At 32.4% G+C, this 21,225-nt stretch overlaps 2 protein-coding genes and 1 pseudogene across 6 annotated transcripts; 2 read left to right on the top strand and 1 right to left on the bottom strand.

Moving 5' to 3' along the window:
• Nucleotides 1-521: 521 nt before the first annotated feature.
• On the top strand, nucleotides 522-2,148 carry LOC129290916 (AAA-ATPase At2g46620-like; annotated as a pseudogene).
• A 5,516-nt stretch (nucleotides 2,149-7,664) lies between these two features.
• On the bottom strand, nucleotides 7,665-9,377 carry LOC129291188 (ras-related protein RABA3). The gene is made up of 2 exons (XM_054928425.1): nucleotides 8,857-9,377; nucleotides 7,665-8,317 (listed from the first exon to the last, which is right to left on the bottom strand). The coding sequence occupies exons 1-2, from the start codon at nucleotides 9,108-9,110 to the stop codon at nucleotides 7,858-7,860; spliced, it is 714 nt and encodes a 237-aa protein (XP_054784400.1). The 5' UTR covers nucleotides 9,111-9,377; the 3' UTR covers nucleotides 7,665-7,857.
• Nucleotides 9,378-16,143: 6,766 nt separating this feature from the next.
• Nucleotides 16,144-20,871, top strand: LOC129290529 (ATP synthase delta chain, chloroplastic). 5 transcript variants are annotated; one of them, XM_054927316.1, is made up of 2 exons: nucleotides 16,144-16,863; nucleotides 17,379-17,738. In XM_054927316.1, exons 1-2 carry the CDS (start codon nucleotides 16,237-16,239, stop codon nucleotides 17,505-17,507), a joined length of 756 nt encoding a protein of 251 aa, XP_054783291.1. In that variant the 5' UTR covers nucleotides 16,144-16,236; the 3' UTR covers nucleotides 17,508-17,738. The 5 variants fall into 5 exon arrangements, with proteins under 5 accessions (XP_054783291.1, XP_054783292.1, XP_054783293.1 ...); XM_054927317.1 differs by lacking the exon at nucleotides 17,379-17,738 and adding an exon at nucleotides 18,693-18,776 and having other exon boundaries at nucleotides 16,145-16,863; XM_054927318.1 differs by lacking the exon at nucleotides 17,379-17,738 and adding an exon at nucleotides 20,591-20,871 and having other exon boundaries at nucleotides 16,146-16,863.
• The last annotated feature ends 354 nt before the right edge of the window (nucleotides 20,872-21,225 follow it).

Here is a 21,225-nt window from a genome sequence, read left to right as displayed (position 1 = left end):
TAAATATCGGAGAAATAGAATCTATGTAAATTCTATCCAAATAAGTTAACTACTTTCCTAAAATTGTTAGGAAAGCACGAGGGTTAACTCCCCTTTAGTGAATGGAGCCGTGAAAAAATTCATTATTTCTCAAAAAAATTTGACTGTCTTTCTATTCTTACCCTCTCAACCAGCAATCCCTTAAATAATTTGACGAGTTTCATCCCATCCAAAGAAAAAAAATATCTTTTTTCCCGGGGACGCGGTTGATTGGATATTAAGATGCATGAAAGTTGCAAGAGATAGTTAGCTTTTCTATTTGAAATCAATGGCGAAAATATTTTAATGTCAACCATAACCAAATCATTTCACAATTTTGAAAGAGAAATATTTTTCTACCAAAAGGGAATGATATTGTTTTTTTCATTGCCAACAACCAAATCAAAAAAAAAAAATCAAATCAAATGATATTTGATTACAAGTTTTTAATAAAATATTAATATTAACAAAGTGGCCAAAAAGAAGGCAAAACCTAAACAAAAATGGTATCGGCGTATCTCCTAATTATCTATTTACAAGATATTCGTCGAAACAATACTGATTCTTCATGGGTAGAAGATGGAAATAATATATTATAATTAATAACTAATTAACGACGGAGATGCGTGACATATTTATCCCCCTGGCGAGTCAAAGAAAGAAACCCAAATAGAGCGCGTAAACAACACTAGTCATTCGTTCAATTGCTGCTAAGTTTGACGCCCAGGGAAATAAGGAGATAGGCCTCCTCTTCTCCATTCACTGCACAATTCTACATTTCCCTCCTTCAGCCTCACTCCCTGTCCTGTTAATGCTCATCAAGTTCTTCTCTAACACCGTTTATACCAAAATGATTTCCCACTAAAAATTTAAAGCTATGCTTTACAGAAAATCATTTTTCCTGAAGCTTCAGCCTTAGCTCAATTGGGAAATTGGTCTTCCATCATCGCGGTGCTGGTTTACAACACAGTTTGGTTCATTCTTCTTATAGTTTTCATTTTCTTGCGTTCTTTTTTCTTCGGGTTGATGATCGGTTCAAAACTGGATTCATCTATACTGTGAAGAGAAATTATGGCGAACCGTCCAGGACTACTTCCATGTTTACCAGTTCTTCAAAGTTCCAGAGCTCGACGAGAGCTTGAAGGAGAATCAGCTTTCCGAGAAGGTCTCTCTCTATCTGCATTCGCTGCCTTCCCTCGAAGACTCTGACTTCACCAACCTCGTCACTTCATCTGGGGAAAAGGCCAGCCGAACGACATCCTTCTCCGGTTTCGACCCCAAACAAACCATCGGCGATAAATTTCTTGGAGCCAGAGTTTTCTGGTTTCACGAAGCAGCAGAAAAGAAACAAACATCAGAGTCGAAAACAGAAACGCTGGTACTACTGAAAATCAGAAAAGCCGACAAGAGAAGAATTCTCCGGCCTTATCTCCAGCACATCCACCACCCCGTTGCCGATGAAATAGAGCAACAAGGAAACGTGATTCGAAGCTCTACCTGAATGCAGGAGCCCAATCATCGGCGGCGACGGGAATGTCCGGTGGAAATCCGTTCCGTTCACGCATCCATCAACCATGGATACCATCGCCATGGAAACCGATCTGAAGAATAAGATAAAAATCGGACCTCGAATCGTTCCTCCAAGCTAGACAGTACTACCACCAACGATAGGTCGGGTATGGAAAACGGAGCTTCCTTTTGTACGGACCATCCGGCACCGGAAAATCGAGCTCGTGGCCGCCATGGCAAATTTCTCATCAATACGACGTATACGACATCGACCTTTCAAACGTCCCTGGAGATTCCGATTTGAAGCTGCTGCTGCTGGAAAAAAACAACGCCTAAATCGATCATCGTAATAGAAAGACCTCGATCGGTTCCTGATGGAGAAGAAATCAACGGGTGTGAGCTTGTCAGGAGTATTGAACTTCATGGACGGGATTTTGAACTCGTGCTGCGCAGAGGAGAGAATCATGGTTTTCACGCTGACCAGTAAGGATTCAAATCGACCCGAACCTCCTTCGGCCGAGTCGGGTCGACGTCCATATTCATTTTCCGCTCTGTGATTTCACATCATTCAAGACAATCGCGAGTAGCTATCTCGGTGTGAAGAGGGTCTCTCTACAGTGAAGGATTTGCGGAAACTGTACGGTTTGTTCAGAGTGAAGAGCAACGCGAAATCTCAGTCGTTCGATGGTGGTGAAACTCCAAGGTCAGAGAGGTGTTAGTGGAGAATTCAGAAGTGCACATGGATGAAAAATGCAAAAGACCAAAAAGGCCTTTTTGTACATAACCCGGAGATTGGACGCATTGGAATTGATTGGTTGGCACTTGGCAGAAAGATTTTAATTTGGCATTTTTGGGGGCGATTTCCATTTAAATGGGAAATGTAATTCCTATTTGTATTTAGGAAAAAAGGATTAGATTGATTGGAAGAAGGAAGCAACTCGAACTCCATACAATTTTCTTTTTTTCTTTTTTAAGATTTATTTTCCTTCCATTTCAAAGCACCCCACATCATGTGCCAGAAGAAGGAAGCTTCTCATTGATAGAATTTCATTTGATAAAAATCCTTCTATTTAATAGATTATATAAATCAAGACAAATTCATTAAATCATATCAACTTCAAAGAAATTGATTTATTTTTTCTTAAAAAGGGTTAATTTGATGGATACATGATGCATCTCAAATATTCATATATAATCTTGAAACTTAATATGTATTATATTTTTTATTATTTATTCTTAATTTTAAAATTAAGTTTTTATTCTGAAGGAGAATAAATGATTTTGATTATATTATTTACATGAATAGTAAAAGTATTGTTTTGCACTAAATAGAGAAAGGAATTGAATAATGAATACATTGGTGATTGGTCTAAGTTGAATATAATCTACAGAATGGGCCATTGGTCCCGATAATTTCACCCTTAAAATTAGGATTTAGTAGTTATTAGATTTTATTTTCCTATAACACCTAATGTACTTGGTTGCACACATTTTCTCCATCATGTTATCGAACAAATCGACTCCATTATATACCAAGAGCCAAGTTATGATATCATCTGTTAGACCTTTCTCTAAGCCTCGCGAGCCAATAAAGAATTAATATGCTGTGATTGTTCCACTTGTTCCCGTGGCCGTGCATTGGTCCAATCTTACCAAATACTTGGAATCACCAACTATATCAACCTCTAAAAAAATTTAAAATTGGATAATTATTACTTACTTCATCTTATCTTATTTACACACATATTTGAAGTTCAAAATAAGACTGACCTTATCAGCATGTAAGAATTTGCGTGCATCATATCGTTTGAAGCCCAAAAGTTGGGCTGGCCCTAATTGTTGGTGCAAGAATTTGGTTTTGATGCGTCTTTGATATACTAATGAAAGGGTGATTTTGAAAAATCATAAATATTTTTTCATTTGTTATTTTTAATTAGTTTACTTAATGTCATGAAAACAATTAACAAAGTCCTATAAAATGGACCATTAGGTATTACCTAATTTATATACAAAACTTCAAAATAATCTTTCTATATTTGACTTGGAGAATTAACATTGGCTACTTGTCTAACAACTTCTTACTTCTAATTTAAATAAGGGAAAATCATCTTTTAAGGACAGGTCAAGAAATTATTTATAAACAAGGACTAATACAAAATGGATTGTTATTACAATGCAAACGTGACTTGATTTTTTCGAATGAAATTTGTTGTTAGTCTTTATCTATGAATAATTTTCTAAAGCAATCGCATGTGATTCTCCTTTAAATAAACTAATAAATCTACATGGATTAGCTTAACTCATCAATCAAAACACGCATCCCATCCCACCTAGCATGACTCAAATGGTCTATCTGATAAAGATGCCTGTGCTCACCAACACCAAATCTGTAAGGGAAAGGGAAACTTTAAGGATGTTAGAAAACAATAAACACAAGAAATCTAACTATTTGTGTTGAACTGTCAAATTATATTATCTAAGACACACAACATCCTCATTCCAAAATCTTGGGAAGAAAGCTTGAAAAGTCTCTTTACGAAGATTATAACAAGGTCTTTATGCAAGAAGAGTTGATCTGATTCCAGAAATCTAAATGTAAATGATTATTAAGGGGAGATCAAAACACTAAGTTCTTCCATGCCACGTCTATTATTAGGAAGCTAGATTTTATCTCTTAAAGAGAATGATGATACTTGGATCTAGAACCAAAGCATTCTTGAAAAACATAATTGTTTCCTACTTCGAAGACTTTTTCAAACAAGAAAGAACATTAAACCTAAACTTACATCTAAAAGAAGTTTTCCTACTCTTTCTTACCTTTGATAGCAAGTCTTACACAAAGATATGACTAATGATGAAATCAAGAATGCTGTTTTGACACTAGGGCCTTTACAGCTCCAGGCCTTGATGGCATCAACGAGGGTTTCATTTCCTATTAGGAGGATCTAAAGCATGGCATTATAAATCTTGTCAAAAGGGTCTTTAGAAACCCTAACTCTATTAAAGAAATAAATGATACATTCATCATGCTGACCCTTAAGATTGACCATCCTACTTGTATGAAGGACTTTTACCTTATATCTTTATGTAACATGAGTTATAAAATTATCACCAAAATTATTTCCAATCAGCTCTGTGCTTGTATGCCTAATCTTATTAGCGATAATCATTGCAGCTTCATTTAAGGTAGGCAATGTAGTGATAATATTATAATTGCACGAGAGATTATTTATTCTATGAGAAATAAAACGAGCAAAAAAGGCTTCACGGCACTGAAGATAAATCTTAAGAAGGCTTTTGATAGAATGTCCTTGAATTCATTGATAATACTCTCAAATCTGTCAAGATTGATACTCATATTAGGAAATTAATACATGCCTCCATCTCAACTACAAAGATGCAAGTGCTCTAGAATGGTAAACTAACTAAAGAATTCAAACCTTCTAGAGGCATTCGATAAGGAGATAATCTCTCTCCTTATCTTTTTATTCTTTGCATTGAATGTTTAAGCCACTGCATTCTCAATAGCAATGACAATAATAAAGGGAAACCTATTAGGTTAACTCTTAATGGCCCTCTTATATCTCACTTTTTTTGCTGATGATTTGTTGCTTTTTGCAAAACTATCTTTATCCTAAGCAATGATCATCCAACAATTTTTTTTTACTTTTATAGTGCCTTAGGACAGAAAATCAATACTAAAAAATCTAAACCTTTATGTTCTAAAAATGTAAATATCAACATAGCTTCTCACATCAACAAGGAGTTGGGTATCCCCATTACCGAAAATCTTAAGAAATACCGTAAAATCCCCCTAATTCATGAAAAGGCTTTTAAGCTCATCTTTACTCCTCTGCTTGAAAAGACAAACTGTTGCTTAGCTAACTGGAAAAGTTATCTTAATATTGTGGGAAAATTTTTGCTTATCAAATATGTTCTCTCTACTCTTCCTAGTTGTACAATGCAACCTATGCTTTTACTATACAACATTTGGCTGATTTGAAAAATATTTCCAAAACTTTCTTTTAGGATTCTTCAAATGGGGACAAAAACTCCATCTTCTATCTTAGGATTGCATTACCTCTGATAAAAAAGATGGAGGTCTTGGCATTAAGAAACTTAAGTATTATAACATGTCCTTTATCATGAAACTTTATTGGGGCCAAATCACTAAACCTAATTGTCTCTGGGTGCGAGTGTTACACAACAAATACAAGTGTAATAAATCTATTATCCTTATGGTTGTTAAACCTAATTCTTACTTTTACACCCAGAGCAGCACATCTAAAGTTTGGGTAAGTTTATGTCTCATATTGGTTAGAAAGTAGTAGAGGTTACTATATATCATTCTGGTATGATAAGTGGTCCCCCCTTCTTGATCCTCTTATTAGATATGCTTTTCATAATGCTAACTCTATTCTCCATACAAGAGCCTTGGATTTTTGCAATACCTCTTGCGGTTGGAATATGGATATTTTAAAATGCTATCTCAATTCTGATATCATTAGAGAGATGGCACTTATGCAACCCACAGACTATCAGGTTAATGATGATGTTCTTTTTTGGAGATCCTCTTCTGATGGTAACTTCTCTATTAAATCTGCATAAAAGTTATGGAGTCTAGAAAGGATCAAAATCACTTTGATGTCTGGTCTAAGATCTTGAGATAGCTCACCTATAAAAAATTAAATATTTCCTCTAGAAGGTGCTTGGGATCGTCTCTAAACAAACTACAAGAATACTAATGGAAATGCTCTGCAACAACATTCTTGCCCCATGGGTTGTAACTCATTAATCTTCTATTCATATTTTGCGTGATTGCAAGAAAGCTAAAGAGGTATGAAAAAGTTTAGTAATTCCTACAAAACTTAATACCTTTTTTTCTTAATGTGCAGGATTGAATAACTTAGAACACGAAGAATGAAACAGCAATTTGATTACAAGAAGAATTCCTTAGCAGAGACTTTTTACCAAAGTAGGTTGTAATATTTGAAAAACTAGATGCAGGAAGATTTACTCTAAAGATGATATTATGGAAATCAACATTGACTTCACTTGTACAAAGATAATCAATTAATCTAAGATAGGGTGAGAAGCTCTCTAAAATCAACGTATACTCAAATTTGGAGGAGGCTTTATCGCTTATTAATAATACCTTTTACAATAACCATCCTCTCTCCATAATCATAAAAAATATTAAGGATCTCATTATGAAAGATTAAATGATTACTTTTGACCATAGCTATAGAGAAGCCAACCAGTGCGCTAATCTTCTTGCTCATAAGATGCCTTATCATCATTTTGATATTGCATCTTTAATAACCCATCCCCCAATTGTATTAGCCTCATGACTATAGACATGATTAGATATTAATCTCTTACATGGTTCTCCATGGCCTTTTATTAAAAAAAATCCCCATTCCCCACAAAGGCAATTATTCAATTACATGACTATAGACATGACTAGATATTAATCTCTTACACGATTCTCCGTGGCCTTTTATTAAAAAAAAAACATCTCATTCCTCACAAAGGCAATTTTTCAATTACATGAATCCATAGTACATGCACATGATCACATGGGCCTACTCCCAACGGCCTATTTTGTTACCGATTGCATTCCGCGCATGAATTTGGGTCCAGTTCCTCCTCCTGGTGTTGGCCCAACTGAAAAGCCTATCAAAATGACATGGATTTTTATAAAAGAATTATGACTCTCGTTAACCTTTTCATCCCATGTCAAGAAAAGAAGCCTTTCAATCCTACCAATTTTAACAAGAGCTTCCCTCGCAACCCAGTTGAACAAGATATTTTCTTTTATGACTGTTATTTTTCTTGTATTTTCATCTCAATTTTCACTCGTGGTCATTTTCCTAATGATTCATGGCCATGTGGACCATATCTTTTCGATTGATATATCTCCTTCTATCAAAAAAAGGCTGTGATTGAAATTATGATATACTTGTCTGTGTTCAGGGTTTGGGAGAAAGGCAGTGTATCGAAAATGAATCTAACGCAAAAGTTATACTCCCTCGGCTTCTTTTCGTAGGAACATTTTAAGTATTTCACCAGCAATCCGAGCCGTGCAAATTTGCTTCATTGTAGACAATATAGTTGTTCGTTAATCAGAGATTGAATGATTGAATATTCATTAATTAACTCTATTTCTGTCTCGAACTAATGTCATATTTGCTTAAGAGAGCAAGTGCTCTTAAATTGTGAGTATGGAGAGCAATGCCTCAGATGAAAAGTAGAGTACACTCACGAGGTTGATAGCCACACAGCCGAATTTCGAGGGGGAAAAATACATATAAAGTTCTTCACTGCCCATCAACAGGAACAGGAAGATAACTTCTTCATCTCGCTAATTTCCAATTCAGGACCCGAGATCACATCAATCCTGGATCCTTTAAGCGTGGCTGCACAATGATCACCATGATTGGCGTTCCCATTTGTACATTCCAGTGCTTTCTTGGACACAACCCTGTGGATCTCTTCCAGCAATTTGAAGAACGCAGATTCTACGTTCTCCCCACTGAGAGCCGAAGTTTCCGAGAAGAAGAGGCCCTGATCCTCCGCGAACTCCACCGCGTCCTCCATCGACACCGCCCTCAGATCCACCAGGTCAGCTTTGTTCCCTGTTAGCATTATCGCTATGGAGTTATCCGCGTGTGCTCGTAACTCCTCTACCCACCTCGCTACGTGATCAAACGACTGCCGTTTGGTTATGTCGTACACCAGCATTGCCCCTAATGCTCCTCTGTAGTATGCACTTGTCACTGCCCTGTACCTATTAATATTATCACCAGGAAAATTTGCAATTACATTTGATACGAGATCCTACCTACTCAGCTGAAGTTTTCCATAGTAGTTTATCTGTATAGCTTGTCAAATGTGGTTTCCAGAACTGGGCATGATCTGTGTGGATAAATCTCTTGCAGGGATGTACAGAGTTCTTATTGGGGGCTGGTAGAAAGCCAAAGTAAGTATGGGGAAGGGAGATTTCAATACTAATCTATCAACAACTTGTGCTTGATAAAATGCCTAGGATGTCTAAGGCCAACCTGGCATTACATTGCTTTAATACAATAATCGTCTACTTGGTACTGTTACAATGTAGCCCTGGGGAAGGAAAATTTCAAAATTCAAATACTAGGAGTTGAGTTCACAGCATGTATGATTTTGATAGAATGGCCTCTAAAAATCCAAGGTCAATTTGGTATAAATTGTTTGATTATAATAATAATAATAATAATAATAATAATAATCTAGTTGGTACTATATGGAAAACTCAGGGTCAAGAGAGATTGAGAGAGAAGAGAGTTGAACCTTTCCTGGCCTGCAGTGTCCCAGATCTGAGCTTTGATGACTTTGCCATTGATGGTGGCAGTCCTAGTCTGAAACTCCACACCAATGGTGGACTTTGAGTCAAAGCAGAACTCATTCTTTGCAAACCTTGAGAGAATTTGGGTCTTGCCCACAGCAGAGTCCCCTATCACTACCACCTTAAACACGTAATCTATTTTCTCATGCCCATTCTCTTGAAACCTTTCGACATCAACCCCATTCATTTCCTGATTCATCTTCCTCTTCCTGAAACCAGCAAAAAATTTGATGGCGAAGAAAATGGAAAACAAAGAGCCTCTGCTTTTCCTTTCCTCGGACGAACTAGAGGCTCAAATCTTGGTCTCAGCTTAATCTCTTTCCCTGCAGAAAGACACAAGTTTGGTCCAAGAAGGATTTTGGCGGTGAGGGGGTCAGTTGGGAGCTAGTGGAGGGGAAGAGGGAAGAAGTTGGGAAAAAGACGAGATGTTGGGAGACAGAGAAGCCAGACTGAATGTTGAGTTACTGGTGGCAAAAGAAATAGGCAAGGAAATGCGTCACAGTCCTCGTCTCACTTTTATTGCTTTACCAAATTATGGGTACCATGCATTACAACACAGACAGATTATTTTGTCACTATTATCGGGGAATTATTGTACTCTGAGGATATTTTAGTTGAGGCATGGCATGCAGGGCTCCATTCCCACTGATACGCACATTATCATTTACTATGAACATCACTTGCATCAACATTGCCATTTATTACACCAAAATGCCTGAAGTAGATGTGTATTTAATACGAATATAAAATATTCCCAACACTTCTTCATAAATTAGTAGATGACATTGTGCACGTTATATAAAAATTATTGTCTATGTGAAAAGTAAATTAAGGACAAGTCTATTATAATTTTTAAAAACAAAAGCAGTATAATCTAATTTGGCAGTATAAAGTATAATGTAATCTCTTTATGAAATGACATATGATGGTTTGCTTAAAGTTAATTCCTTAATGGGATTTGAAATTACGTCATTGGGTGGTGGAAGATTTGGAAATTGTCTATATAGTTCACATCAGTTCGTTCCCAATTTCTGCCGTAATCCATGGGTTCATTGCTTTTCTTTTTTTAAAGTTCTCAATCTCACTCGTCCCTCTTTTTTTTTTTTTTAATGCTACTATTATCATTGATTCGTCTGTTTCAAATGGATTTTTTCTACCGATTGCATCATTGAAGCAAAAGGGATGTTGAAACAACTCATGATGGTGACCAGGATTTATTAACTATGTTCCTTAGGTATAATGTTGTCTGCGTCTTCTTAGCCGTTTCTGGTTTCCAAGCTGAAAGCCCGTGTTATTGTAAAGAGGTTCACTAAGGCTTCAAAAATTGATTCAAACAGTCATTAAAATGACACCAAAAAAATAGAGAGAGAGAGAAGAAGTTAAACAGAAAAAAAAGAAATGAATCCTCCATTGTAGTACATTCATGCATTGTAAAAAAGAATGACACAATATAATTACCTTTCTGCAATTTTTATTCTGATTGAATGAATATTCCTTTTTACCAAAAAAAAAAAAAACCAGAGAGAGAGGGAGAGAGAGAGAGAGAGAATGGGACAGAATCATTTAACTGTGTATGAAAATAATTTTTTCCTTCCATAAACTGTCTCTGTCTCTGTGTGTATTTGAACACTCCAGTAAACAGGATATACCAACCTTACACATAGTTACATTTTTGTTTTTTGCATATTTATTTTTATATATACAAAAGTCCTTCACTCATGATCATGCTGTGGTAGATAGAAATAATGGGATTTCTGAATGGGATGATGATATTTAACCTGTTTTAATCTGACATGGTGCTAAAATTACCTCATAAACATAAGTTCAGAGACTCAAACAACTTCATTTTTACCGCTTCCACTCCAACAATAAAACGCGGTCCTTGCCTATCCGTGCCTCAATGAAGAACAGAATGTCATAAATTCCAAGACATAGCGAGCCAGGCATGATATTATGAGTATTTAATTGTAAGGGTAAGGGACACTGACCGCCAATGAAAGTAGTCTAATTGCTAAAAATTTGATTCATAATATACAAAGATTGTGGACTCAAATTCTGCCATCGGTGTGAGAATTTGCTACATATGCATGGGCAAAAATTGATAATCAAACACATCCAGATGAGTTTCAAGTATACTTTTAATTGTTTCAGATGTCCTATCTATTTACTTAATTTCAAAGAGGAATAAAGTGGAAATAAAGAGTCCATCTCTAGCATGAACAGAATATGGGCCCTCCTGCTATCGTGTTAAAGAGATGATCAGATTTCAATTAATTTGGGTTATCCACGGTCATTGAAATGACCATCAAATTCGATTAAAGAAGAAAAAACATTCTTAGAAATACTGGTCAACTCCTTTCCTTTGAAGTTGAATTTTCATTCTGTACACTAATAAATAGTGCACTCAATGAATAAATTGGCAAAACACGTAACCTTATATGTGAAATGTTAATTAGTTAATTTATTTACTCACTTTTTGTATATTATTATTTATTATTGAATATATTTATCGACTAAATATGGAGCATCTAAATCAAATAAATTCAATAGAACAGCTTTATTTATTTGTTTTTTTGTTTTTGGCACCGACAGAATTGGTGTACCTTTGTTGAAGGCCCACGTCCACAACAAGATCCAGCTTCTTCGTCCCTGCTACCCCCACCCCCCACCCAAAAGGCAAACCATTCGTTGACCGAAAGGCCTGAATGAGTCATCTCCCATCACAGTTTTTTTTTTTTTTTTTTTAAGAAAGAAATTTAATAAAAGACTACGGAGAAATCCTTGCAGGTGAGTGATAAACTAAGTTATGTTCTAATACAAAAAGTGTTGGGAAAATTTTGTTAAACCCCTCCACCAAATTTATTTTCATTCAAGCTCTAAAATTCTAAAATATCATTTCAAATCGTATGAGTTTCATTTGGGCAAAATTGAAATCAAATTTTTTTGAGAAATGATACAAATAACCCAATTCCCTGTGTTAGTTATTTATTTTTCATGTAATGCTTGTTCATTTTCTCATACGAATTATTTATGCATTTAATTTCACTTATTTATATCCATGATGGTATTATGTTGTTAATGATAGTTACAAATTTTACATATATTAACTATTTATTTTTTCTATACTAGTTATTTATGCATTTAGTTTTATTTGTTTATATTCATAGTGATATTATGATAGTGATGAGAATTGCAAATTTTATCTATATCATTTGTTCATTTTCTATATGTTAGTTGTTCATTTTCTCTACATAAGTTATTCATGTGCCTAACTTTGTTTGTTTTTATTCATAGTGGTGTTATACTATTAATAAAAATTGTAATTTGTTTCTATATCATTTATTTATTTTTTTTATATATCAGTTATTTTTATTCGAGAGGATTTACATTATTTATGTCATTTCTCCCAAAAACTTGATTTCAATTTAGCCCAAATGAGACTTACAAGAACTAAATTGATATTTTACAATTTCAATGGATTGATTGAGAATAAATTTGGTCAAAAGGGGTTTAATGAAATTTTCTCAAAAGTTTTTGCATGCAAGTGATGGCTCATAAAAAATCTTAACATCAAACTGACATTGGAAATTTAGTGCAGCAGCCAATAAAATTGATAATACGGGTCAATTGGAGGACTAGCTTGTAACTAGTTGTAAGTTTGGTAAAGCAGATTGATATAACTTGTATTTTATGCGGGTTATATTTTTACCAAGTACCAACCCACACTAACCCCTCAATACCAAAATATTTTTTATATACGTTTTTTTAGTTTTTAAATTATAAGTTTATTATGATGTTAGAAGCTTTATCTATCATTAATTATTAGCATTATACAATTAAATATGAAAATATAATTAACATGTAAAAGTCTAGAAAGTGAAATTAAATTTAATATTAATTTGAGTAAAATGCTCACAGGCTAACTTTTTTTTTTTTGTTAGCTGAGGAATTCTAAGTTTATTGAAGTAAAAAATTTATTAATAAAGACAATACAAGAAAAAATAAATTAAAATTTGGTTACAGCTTGATAGCCTAGTAACTCGTAATTCAAAAGTCATTGAAGAGAATATGAATGTTGATATATAAATCATTTTAAACGACTCTAAAGTTAAAAATGATTTATATACCACTCAAAAGAGCACTATTGCAAAAATAGATAAATATATTGCTTGTGCCTATTTAAAAATATTTTACTCAAATTATATTGTGAAAAAAATTTTGGTCAGATGCATGCTACACCAATGCACTCAACTTGTCTTGGATTTATAGTTTTCTTAGCTAATTAAATGTGATAGGTAATAACGGTAGTAGGTAATATGCATGTAATTTGAATTATTTTAATAATTTGAATAATGATGAGAGTTGAGAGAATGATCATGTGATTTCTTTATCTTTTATTTTAAATACCCGCCAACTTGCAAGGTTAGGCCGTTGCGGATTCAAGTTATATGTGAACCCATTTTTTTAAACTCAACCTACATTTTTTTGTAAGATGATAGGTTGAGCTTACAAATTCGCCTCATATTACCAACTTTAGCAACCAATCAACATAATTATTAGCTTTTTTTCATACGTGTGATCTAAAAGGATATAAATTTTAATTTTTTTTAAACTTAGACAAGTATGGCCTCAATTCGAATTTCATTGATTCAAATGAATTGTAAATAATTTAATAAAGAATGATATTTTGTATTTAGTTTAAACAATTCGAAATATTATTTTAAATAATAATAATTAAAAGACTAACCTTTTTTTAGAAAAAAGATATAAGTAATATATAGAAAAGTGAAATGTTTTAATTTATATTTGAGAAAACTGAAATTTTTCGGCTTGAGTATTAATATTTAATAATAGCATTTTTTTTTTTTTTTAGGGACGAGGGTAATAAGATCTCTCAAGTGAAAGAATCTTAATTGATTGACATCTTATTATTGATTGATTCAGATATCTCATGACTCGTTGAACTATTCATAGATTCCTTTTTAATCTAAAAGTTGATTGGAGAATATTGAGGTGTCTCTCAAAAAGATGAATTAATTTAAATTAAATTTAGTGTCAAATTTTAAAATTTTTTAACTAAATTTTATAATTTTATAATTTTATTATAATAAATTTGTAACTTATATTTTAATTTTTAATTAAAAAAAATAATTTTTTTATTCTTTAATTATATAAAAATTTAAAAAATAAGTTATAAATTTATCATAATACAGTTATACATTATAAATTTTTTAGATTTGATACTTGAAACTAAATTTAAATTAATTAAATTTTTTAAAATTTCTTTATCATTCTTCCTTTTTTTTTTTAACCCTTTTAATGCGCATTTGCATCCGTCCATCCAGTATTTGTTGTTTCATTAAATTTTGATTAATTGAGTCCAAGTCAAGTCAAATCTCAATAAACTCGTTTGGCCTATAATATATGACATTTTATTTTTTAAAATATATAATATTGGGTGATATATATATGTATAAAATATTATACCCTTGTTTCATTATTATTCCTTAAAAAAGATTTAAAACACATATATGTAATATTTAATAAAAATATAATTAAAAAGATATATAATTTTTTTCAAAAAATAAAAATTTTAACTATATTTTTTTAAATTTTTAAGTAGTTACCTTTATCATGGATTGTGAAGTAAAAGATTACTCAAATATCAAATTCAAAATTATTGGTTAAGTTGATGCTACTTCTACAGAGGCTCGTCGATGCACAAAGGCTCTCAGGCAATCACATCATCCTCCAACAAATCATTACATTTATCCAAAAAAAATTAAAATACACATAGTAAAGGTTTTTTTTTTTTTTTTTGGGAAAAGGCTAGTGATAAAACTAGACACACATAGTAAGGATGAACAAGGAAAACTTACGCAGCCTGGTAACGAACATCTTTCACTTGCTCTCAAAGTTGAGGCATCTGCGGCCTGCAGAGCTTCCTTAGTCATTGTCACAGATTCCCCAATATATCTGTCCATTGACTTCTTCTTAAAAATAGGAAGCTACTACAGCCAAAGAATTTGTGAGGAAGAACATTTAATGAAGGAATTGAAACTGCTTCCCATATACATCACTTATAAAATCAAAAAATCACACAATTGGTAATATTTATAAACCATGGATATTCAATATATTTCATTTCCTAAATCTTTTAGAGTACATGGAACATGTATCTAGTTCTTAAAATTGAACATGTCAGATCTTTTGGGCTGAGCTTTGGATAAACTTGAATCAATTTTGTGAACTAAGTATAAATATTAAGCAGATCATAATTTATTTCTAAGACTACCCGGTTGTAGTCACCAGCTACAAGGTCAAGGATTGAGCTAACACTGCAATTTCATTATTGAGCAACCTCGTAGCCAATGGAAAGTGTGGACTGTGATGTGGACAATGGGGAATCTCAACCAAAGAAAGAAAGAAAATCCAAAACATTTATGGGCCTATATTTAGGTCAGAATTATGGGCCTTCAGGTTGGTGTAAGCTTTTCTTGTTTGTTGGACTTTAGTATGACTCAGGCCCAAAATTACTAGCTATCCAATGACCGGGTCTTCCCCTGGCCCCCTTCTCTCTTTCCCCAAAACAAAAACCATCCACCCACCAACTCGATGGCAACATACCAGGAAAAAAAAAAAAAAAAGACCCTCTAATTTTAAACATTAAAAAACTGATTTTAAAATTCTCACTCAGGTTAATAGGGAATTAGTATGGAAAAATTACTGTTAGCAAAAAATTGAAACATTACATTTTTCTAATATTTTTTTATGTTATGAATTTTTTTCTATTTAATGAAAAAGGGGAGAAGAGCCTAATGAATAAGGGTACATATATATTTTTTTTATGCGCTACCCTACTTCAAAATATAACACATTTTTTGTCAGCTAGTGTAAATTTGAAATATAGGATATTTTATAAAATGTCAATAATATTAAATTCTTTATTTAATAAATATTTTTATTAATAATACAATAGAGAGATATTATATAGAAATAAATTAAAGATAATTAAAAATTAATTTTAATTGAAGGATAATTTTAGAGGGATGTGATAATTTTTTGTCCATTAAATAATACAAATTATTTTTATTTAAAAAAAAAATTGATGAAGTTAGGTGAACTCGCGACTGATGAAACTCCTGGCCTCCATCTTGAATTTCACGTTAAACAGACAAAAATCGATTCACGGAAAATGGTTGCTGTCAATTAAACCCCCACCAACATCAGACTTCGTGGCCAAAACTTATCCCCTCGAGTATGAATTTCTTCTTCCGCAACAATCCAAACCCCAAAATCGTCTACCCCTCTCTCTCCCTCCCCTCATGGATACTTTCTCAAGCTCTGTTTCAACCCTCAAAATCCCTTCCCTTCCTTCAACTCATCGTGACTTCTGTCACTTCAAAACCACTCCTTGTTCATCACCTAACCTCCCTCCACAATCCCACGCCCATGTTTCCTCCTCTTCCAAACCTAACTTAACCTCCAAAACCAAGCCTTTATCTCACAAGGGTTTTCCTTCTCTGGTCTTTTCTTCCTCTTCTCGCACCCCATCTTCTCAAAATCCAATCGTCTATCGCCAACCTGCTACTGGGTATGCTGCAGCAGTCATAGACATAGCTCAAAGCAGCAATTCTCTTCACGTGGTTCAGAGGGATGTTCAGAGGCTCATGGGGTTTCTGAAAGATGTGAACTTTCAAGAGCCAGCTATGGTGAGGGCATTGGTGGAGCAGGGGGGGTTCCATCGGCATCTGGTGGTCTTGGTGAAGATGCTGCTTAAGAAGAACAAGATTGGGATTGTGAAGCAAGTGTTGGAAGAATTCGAGAGGATTTATGATGAGCTTTGTGGCACGCAGGTTGTCTTGGTTTCTTCAGCAACTAAGATGGAGGAAGATCAACTGCTTGGGATTGCTGAGAATGTGCAGAAAATCAGTGGGGCTTTGAAGGTTAAGGTGAGGAACTTGGTTCATGAGAATTTGCCTTCGTTTGCTTTGTGAATTACCAATTATGTTGAGATTATAATCTGGAAGTGTCTGTGGCTTATCATTTCAATTAGTGATATTGACCTCTGAAACGGGTGCCTCTGAAAAGCAAGTTTTTAATGTGCAATCGATTAATACAGGTGAATACAGTTACTGATATCTCCAAAGGGTTTAATCAGTATTCGATTAATACATTTTTATGCTTTTGCTAAATGCTGCCATAGCAGATACGGTTTGTACAGTATTGATGGCCATCTTTTTCATGCCTAGGCATATCTCTTTTCTCTGTCTATAAATCAATAAGCTTAACATTATAAAGCACCAGGGAGATCATAAACTCAAGCTTCAAAATTTTGACAAGTTTTCTATGGTGCAAAATCAAGATTGTAACTTAAGTTGGGAGTGAGAGTTTGAGACAGAGTAAATACAGGAGTGTATTAAGATGAGAAACCTTGTTAATGTAAAAATTGTTGTGTATTGTGAAGGTTGAATGCATAAAGAGTGCAATAAGTCAGAAACTGACATTATCACATCTCAAAGTACCTGATAAGAAGAGATGGTGTTTCAATTATAAACAGATATGTTTCAGCAAAGAGAGGGAGGAGAACTACTAATTTGTCTAACACAAATGTACATGATCAATATCTCAATGTTCAAGTGGGTCAGTGGGAGGTTGTGGGTCCCATTCCTCTTATAATTTCAGATCATTAGTAGCTGCCTCTCTAATTCAAAAAAAAAAAAAAAAGCAAATGTTCAAGAGGAAAACAAATTATAAGCAGTGCTGCTATCTGTACTTTTTTACGTTGGATATTGATATTGGTATGGGTGATGTTGCTGATTTCCTTAAAAAATTATTTAAATGAAAAGCTTTTCACTTGTGTAGAATAATTAGAAATGGAAATAGGTTAGGAGTATGTCAGATGGCCTATATTCTATTCTAGCATAATTTAGAGTTGACCTGATTAGTAGACTAGTAAAGAACTTCTGCATCATCCGTCACCGTTTCTAAATATGTGACATTGATTATTTATGACAAATGTTTGCAAGAAAATCTTTTCCGTGAAAATAACTCATGATAGACACATTTTTTATATTATATTGTCTAATACGTAGTGGAAATGTTTAACTATAATCAATAATAGTAATTAAGTACAAGTAAAATATAACATGTGGTGAGAATATGCGTTTTAAATAGATACAATATGAAGTAAAATAAGAAAAATTCATAATTTTTAAGTCAAATTATTAAAGACTTTTTTAATAAATAATATTTGACGTCATGTTATTGATCTTTATCAAAAATTAATCTTTATAAACCTTCCATGCTTAAATTAATCCTAGCCTACTCGATTAGTAAATAGGCCATGTCTAAACTTTACAACCTGATCTACAAGCCTTCTGGATTGGCGTGTTTATATTAACTAATCCTATTAAATTATTTAACTGTAAACTAATGGGCGATGGTTTAAAAGTACCATGTCAACTTTAGGCTTTATAGGTACAATACAAATGGAACTTGTTTAAGTGAAGTTTGAAGAAAACTCGCCTATGTTTACCCTAACAACGAGTTGAAACATGACAAGTGTAAATGTGTTGATCTTTATGGTGACTGACTTGAAGCAATGAGGTCCAATTCAATGGTTACTGCTTTGTTGACCGTTGGATATTCTTTTCGTTTTTTGTTCCACGTGTTGTGTTGGTCAGTCAAATTGGAAATCCGTCCCACATGCTAATTTATTTTTAAGGTGATGTTTTTATGTGTTTGATTTAAAATAGCTTAAGTATTTGTTTTCTTTCAGATTTTGTCTTCAGCATTCTTAGTTCATACAGATACGAGATATCTCAACGACATGGACCAATTAAAATGAAACAAACACCAAGTATTGTTATTGATTAGTGGTGTTCCCTCCTTAAAGCAAACACAGGTGTCATTAATTCATGAGAAGTGCTCCTTCTTTATAATATCTATTCTAACGTATTGTCTTCCAGATTAAGCGTCTTGGTATTCAAAGTCGCATTATGCCTTAATTAATTTAGTCTTTTGTTTTTCCCCAACTTGAGTCAAATCGATTATACTTAGTTAATACTTAATATATTAAACTTGTCTCCATGGAGCATATTTAATTAATATATTAAGCTTGTCCCCTCAAGGACCTCCGATAAAATTGGAAGGGAAATTTAATTAACCTTGGTGTTTAATGGATAGTGTTGAATTGATAAACAGGAAAGAAACTAATTGCTCAGAATATTATGCATAAATAAAAATATTCTATTTAGTCATATTTATAAGTCAATTTTAACACATTTTATTGAACTCAAAGAAAGTCTTAAACCTCTTTATTAATTTTATATAAAAATTCAACAAGTTTTTAATTTTATTTTTATTAAATACACATATTTTAAAAATAAAATATTATAATATTTTTAATAACCTTCTCAACATTTAATAAGGACATAAGGGTGAGTTAAAATAGACACAATAATCATTAATGTGCCTAATAAATATAAGAAAAAAAATATTATCTCTGTATCTTATAAATAAGATTAAATGAGTAACTACTAAAAATAAAACATATTTAACTGCAGTAAAATTTAAGGGAAGTTTATAAAAATTATTGTCTATCTCCAAGAGAAGTAGTGTAAATTTTAAAAATAATACACACACACACTTGTAATTTCTACAAAAATAAAGAAAAATTATATGATTTATTTTTTAAAAAATATTTGGGTAATTTTTGAAAAATTAAATTTAAATTTTTTGTGAGAGATTTGCTTTAAATTTAAAACTTTAATAATACAAACAAGTAAAATAAATTATACCAAAAAATTTGTATTCCTTTTCATAAAAAAATGTAAGGTATTTTTAACTAAAATTCACCTAAATAAAGTATTTACTTATTCTCAAACTAATACTATTTATATATATATATATATTTTATTTAATATAATATTTTATTTTAAAATAAATATAAAATAATTTATTTATTAGAGGCACTTTAAAAAAAACAGTTATTACATATTAAAATATTAAAAATATTTGATATTGTTCGAACATCTAATCCTTTAATTGGGCTAACATTCCACAGGGCCTTCATCTTCATGGGCTACATTTTATGTTTTGTATATTTTGAATATGAAATTCTAAATAATTTTATCAAAAAACTTCTCCAAGTCCAATTTATATGATAGAGAAATAGATTATTTATTTTAATTTTATTTATACCTTAATGATTATGTTATGTCTTTTTACCTTTTTGTCCCTATTAAATATTAAAAAGGTCATTAAATGTCAGATTATTTTGTTTTAAAATATGTATATTTACCAAGGATAAGGTGAAAACCTTGTTGGATTTTTATATGGAGCTAATGAAGTTTAAAATTTTTCTTAATTTTAATAAAAATATTGAAAATAACTTATAAATAAGATAAAAAAATATATGTATAAAGTATAAAGGGATAATTACAAATAAGGCCCACTGAATGAACATATAGCCTGGCCAAATAGATTATAATATTTCCAAAGGCCTAAAAGGAATTATTTTCAAAGGTGAAAAAAAATAAAACTATTCTTAAGTTGATTCATTTGGACCTGTATAAATAAATGAATTTTTTATTGTAGATAATTAAATTTTTTTTATCATTTACTTTTTTTTTGTAAATTTTCTTTTTCTTTTTTTTTTGGATAATTTTTTTTTAGGTAAATTTTCTTGTCGGCATGAATATGTTCTTTCCATAGGCTTTATCTATGGTTCTCCTCTCCCAGGTATAAATTCCAAATATCATTGACCACATCTAAGCCGCCATAGGAAAATTGCTGGAATGCAGCTGGCCAGTAGATTTTGGAATTATCATAACTTTTAATTCAATCTATTTTTTTGAATGTTTTATAATCTTTCATAATTTTTTTATGACGCTGCTATTATATGTAATGCTAATACTTGTTACACGTCGGCCACCTGATACATGATAATACGCAACTTGTATTCATGCCAGGCCCTCCTCATTCTTCAATGACACTTTTTAGTTTTTACATCATCTTGACGCTGCTCACATGGGCCGACATTCAGTGCATATGGTTTATTTTAACAGTGGTGTATATATAATTAAATTAAATTACTGATTTTTTATGTTTATTATTTTACTAATCACTGAACATTCAATATTTTATAATAAATTATTGGAGAATCATCATCAAATTAATCAAAATATAATTTTTATAGGGGATAAAATAAAATTATTGTTTCTCACCTAAATTATTAGAGGAATCAGGCTATAAGAAGTTATATGGTTTATGAATAATGTGAAATTACCTTTCTTTGCCCTTCTTTGCCC

The sequence above is a fragment of the Prosopis cineraria genome, unplaced genomic scaffold (assembly GCF_029017545.1).
Source record: "Prosopis cineraria cultivar Desert tree isolate PC_DT_omini unplaced genomic scaffold, ASM2901754v1 PC13, whole genome shotgun sequence".
Classification (NCBI taxonomy): domain Eukaryota; kingdom Viridiplantae; phylum Streptophyta; class Magnoliopsida; order Fabales; family Fabaceae; genus Prosopis; species Prosopis cineraria.
Note: the sequence above shows the minus strand (reverse complement) of the source record. Positions and strands in the feature narration are given on the sequence as shown.

Coding starts and splice junctions, on each gene's coding strand:
- LOC129290529 (XM_054927316.1), top strand. CDS start 16,237: ATGGATACTTTCTCAAGCTCTGTTTCAACCCTCAAAATCCCTTCCCTT. Junction 16,864..17,378: donor GTGGGGCTTTGAAGGTTAAG/GTGAGGAACTTG, acceptor TGTATTGTGAAG/GTTGAATGCATAAAGAGTGC.
- LOC129291188 (XM_054928425.1), bottom strand. CDS start 9,110: ATGAATCAGGAAATGAATGGGGTTGATGTCGAAAGGTTTCAAGAGAAT. Junction 8,318..8,856: donor GACACTGCAGGCCAGGAAAG/GTTCAACTCTCT, acceptor TAATATTAATAG/GTACAGGGCAGTGACAAGTG.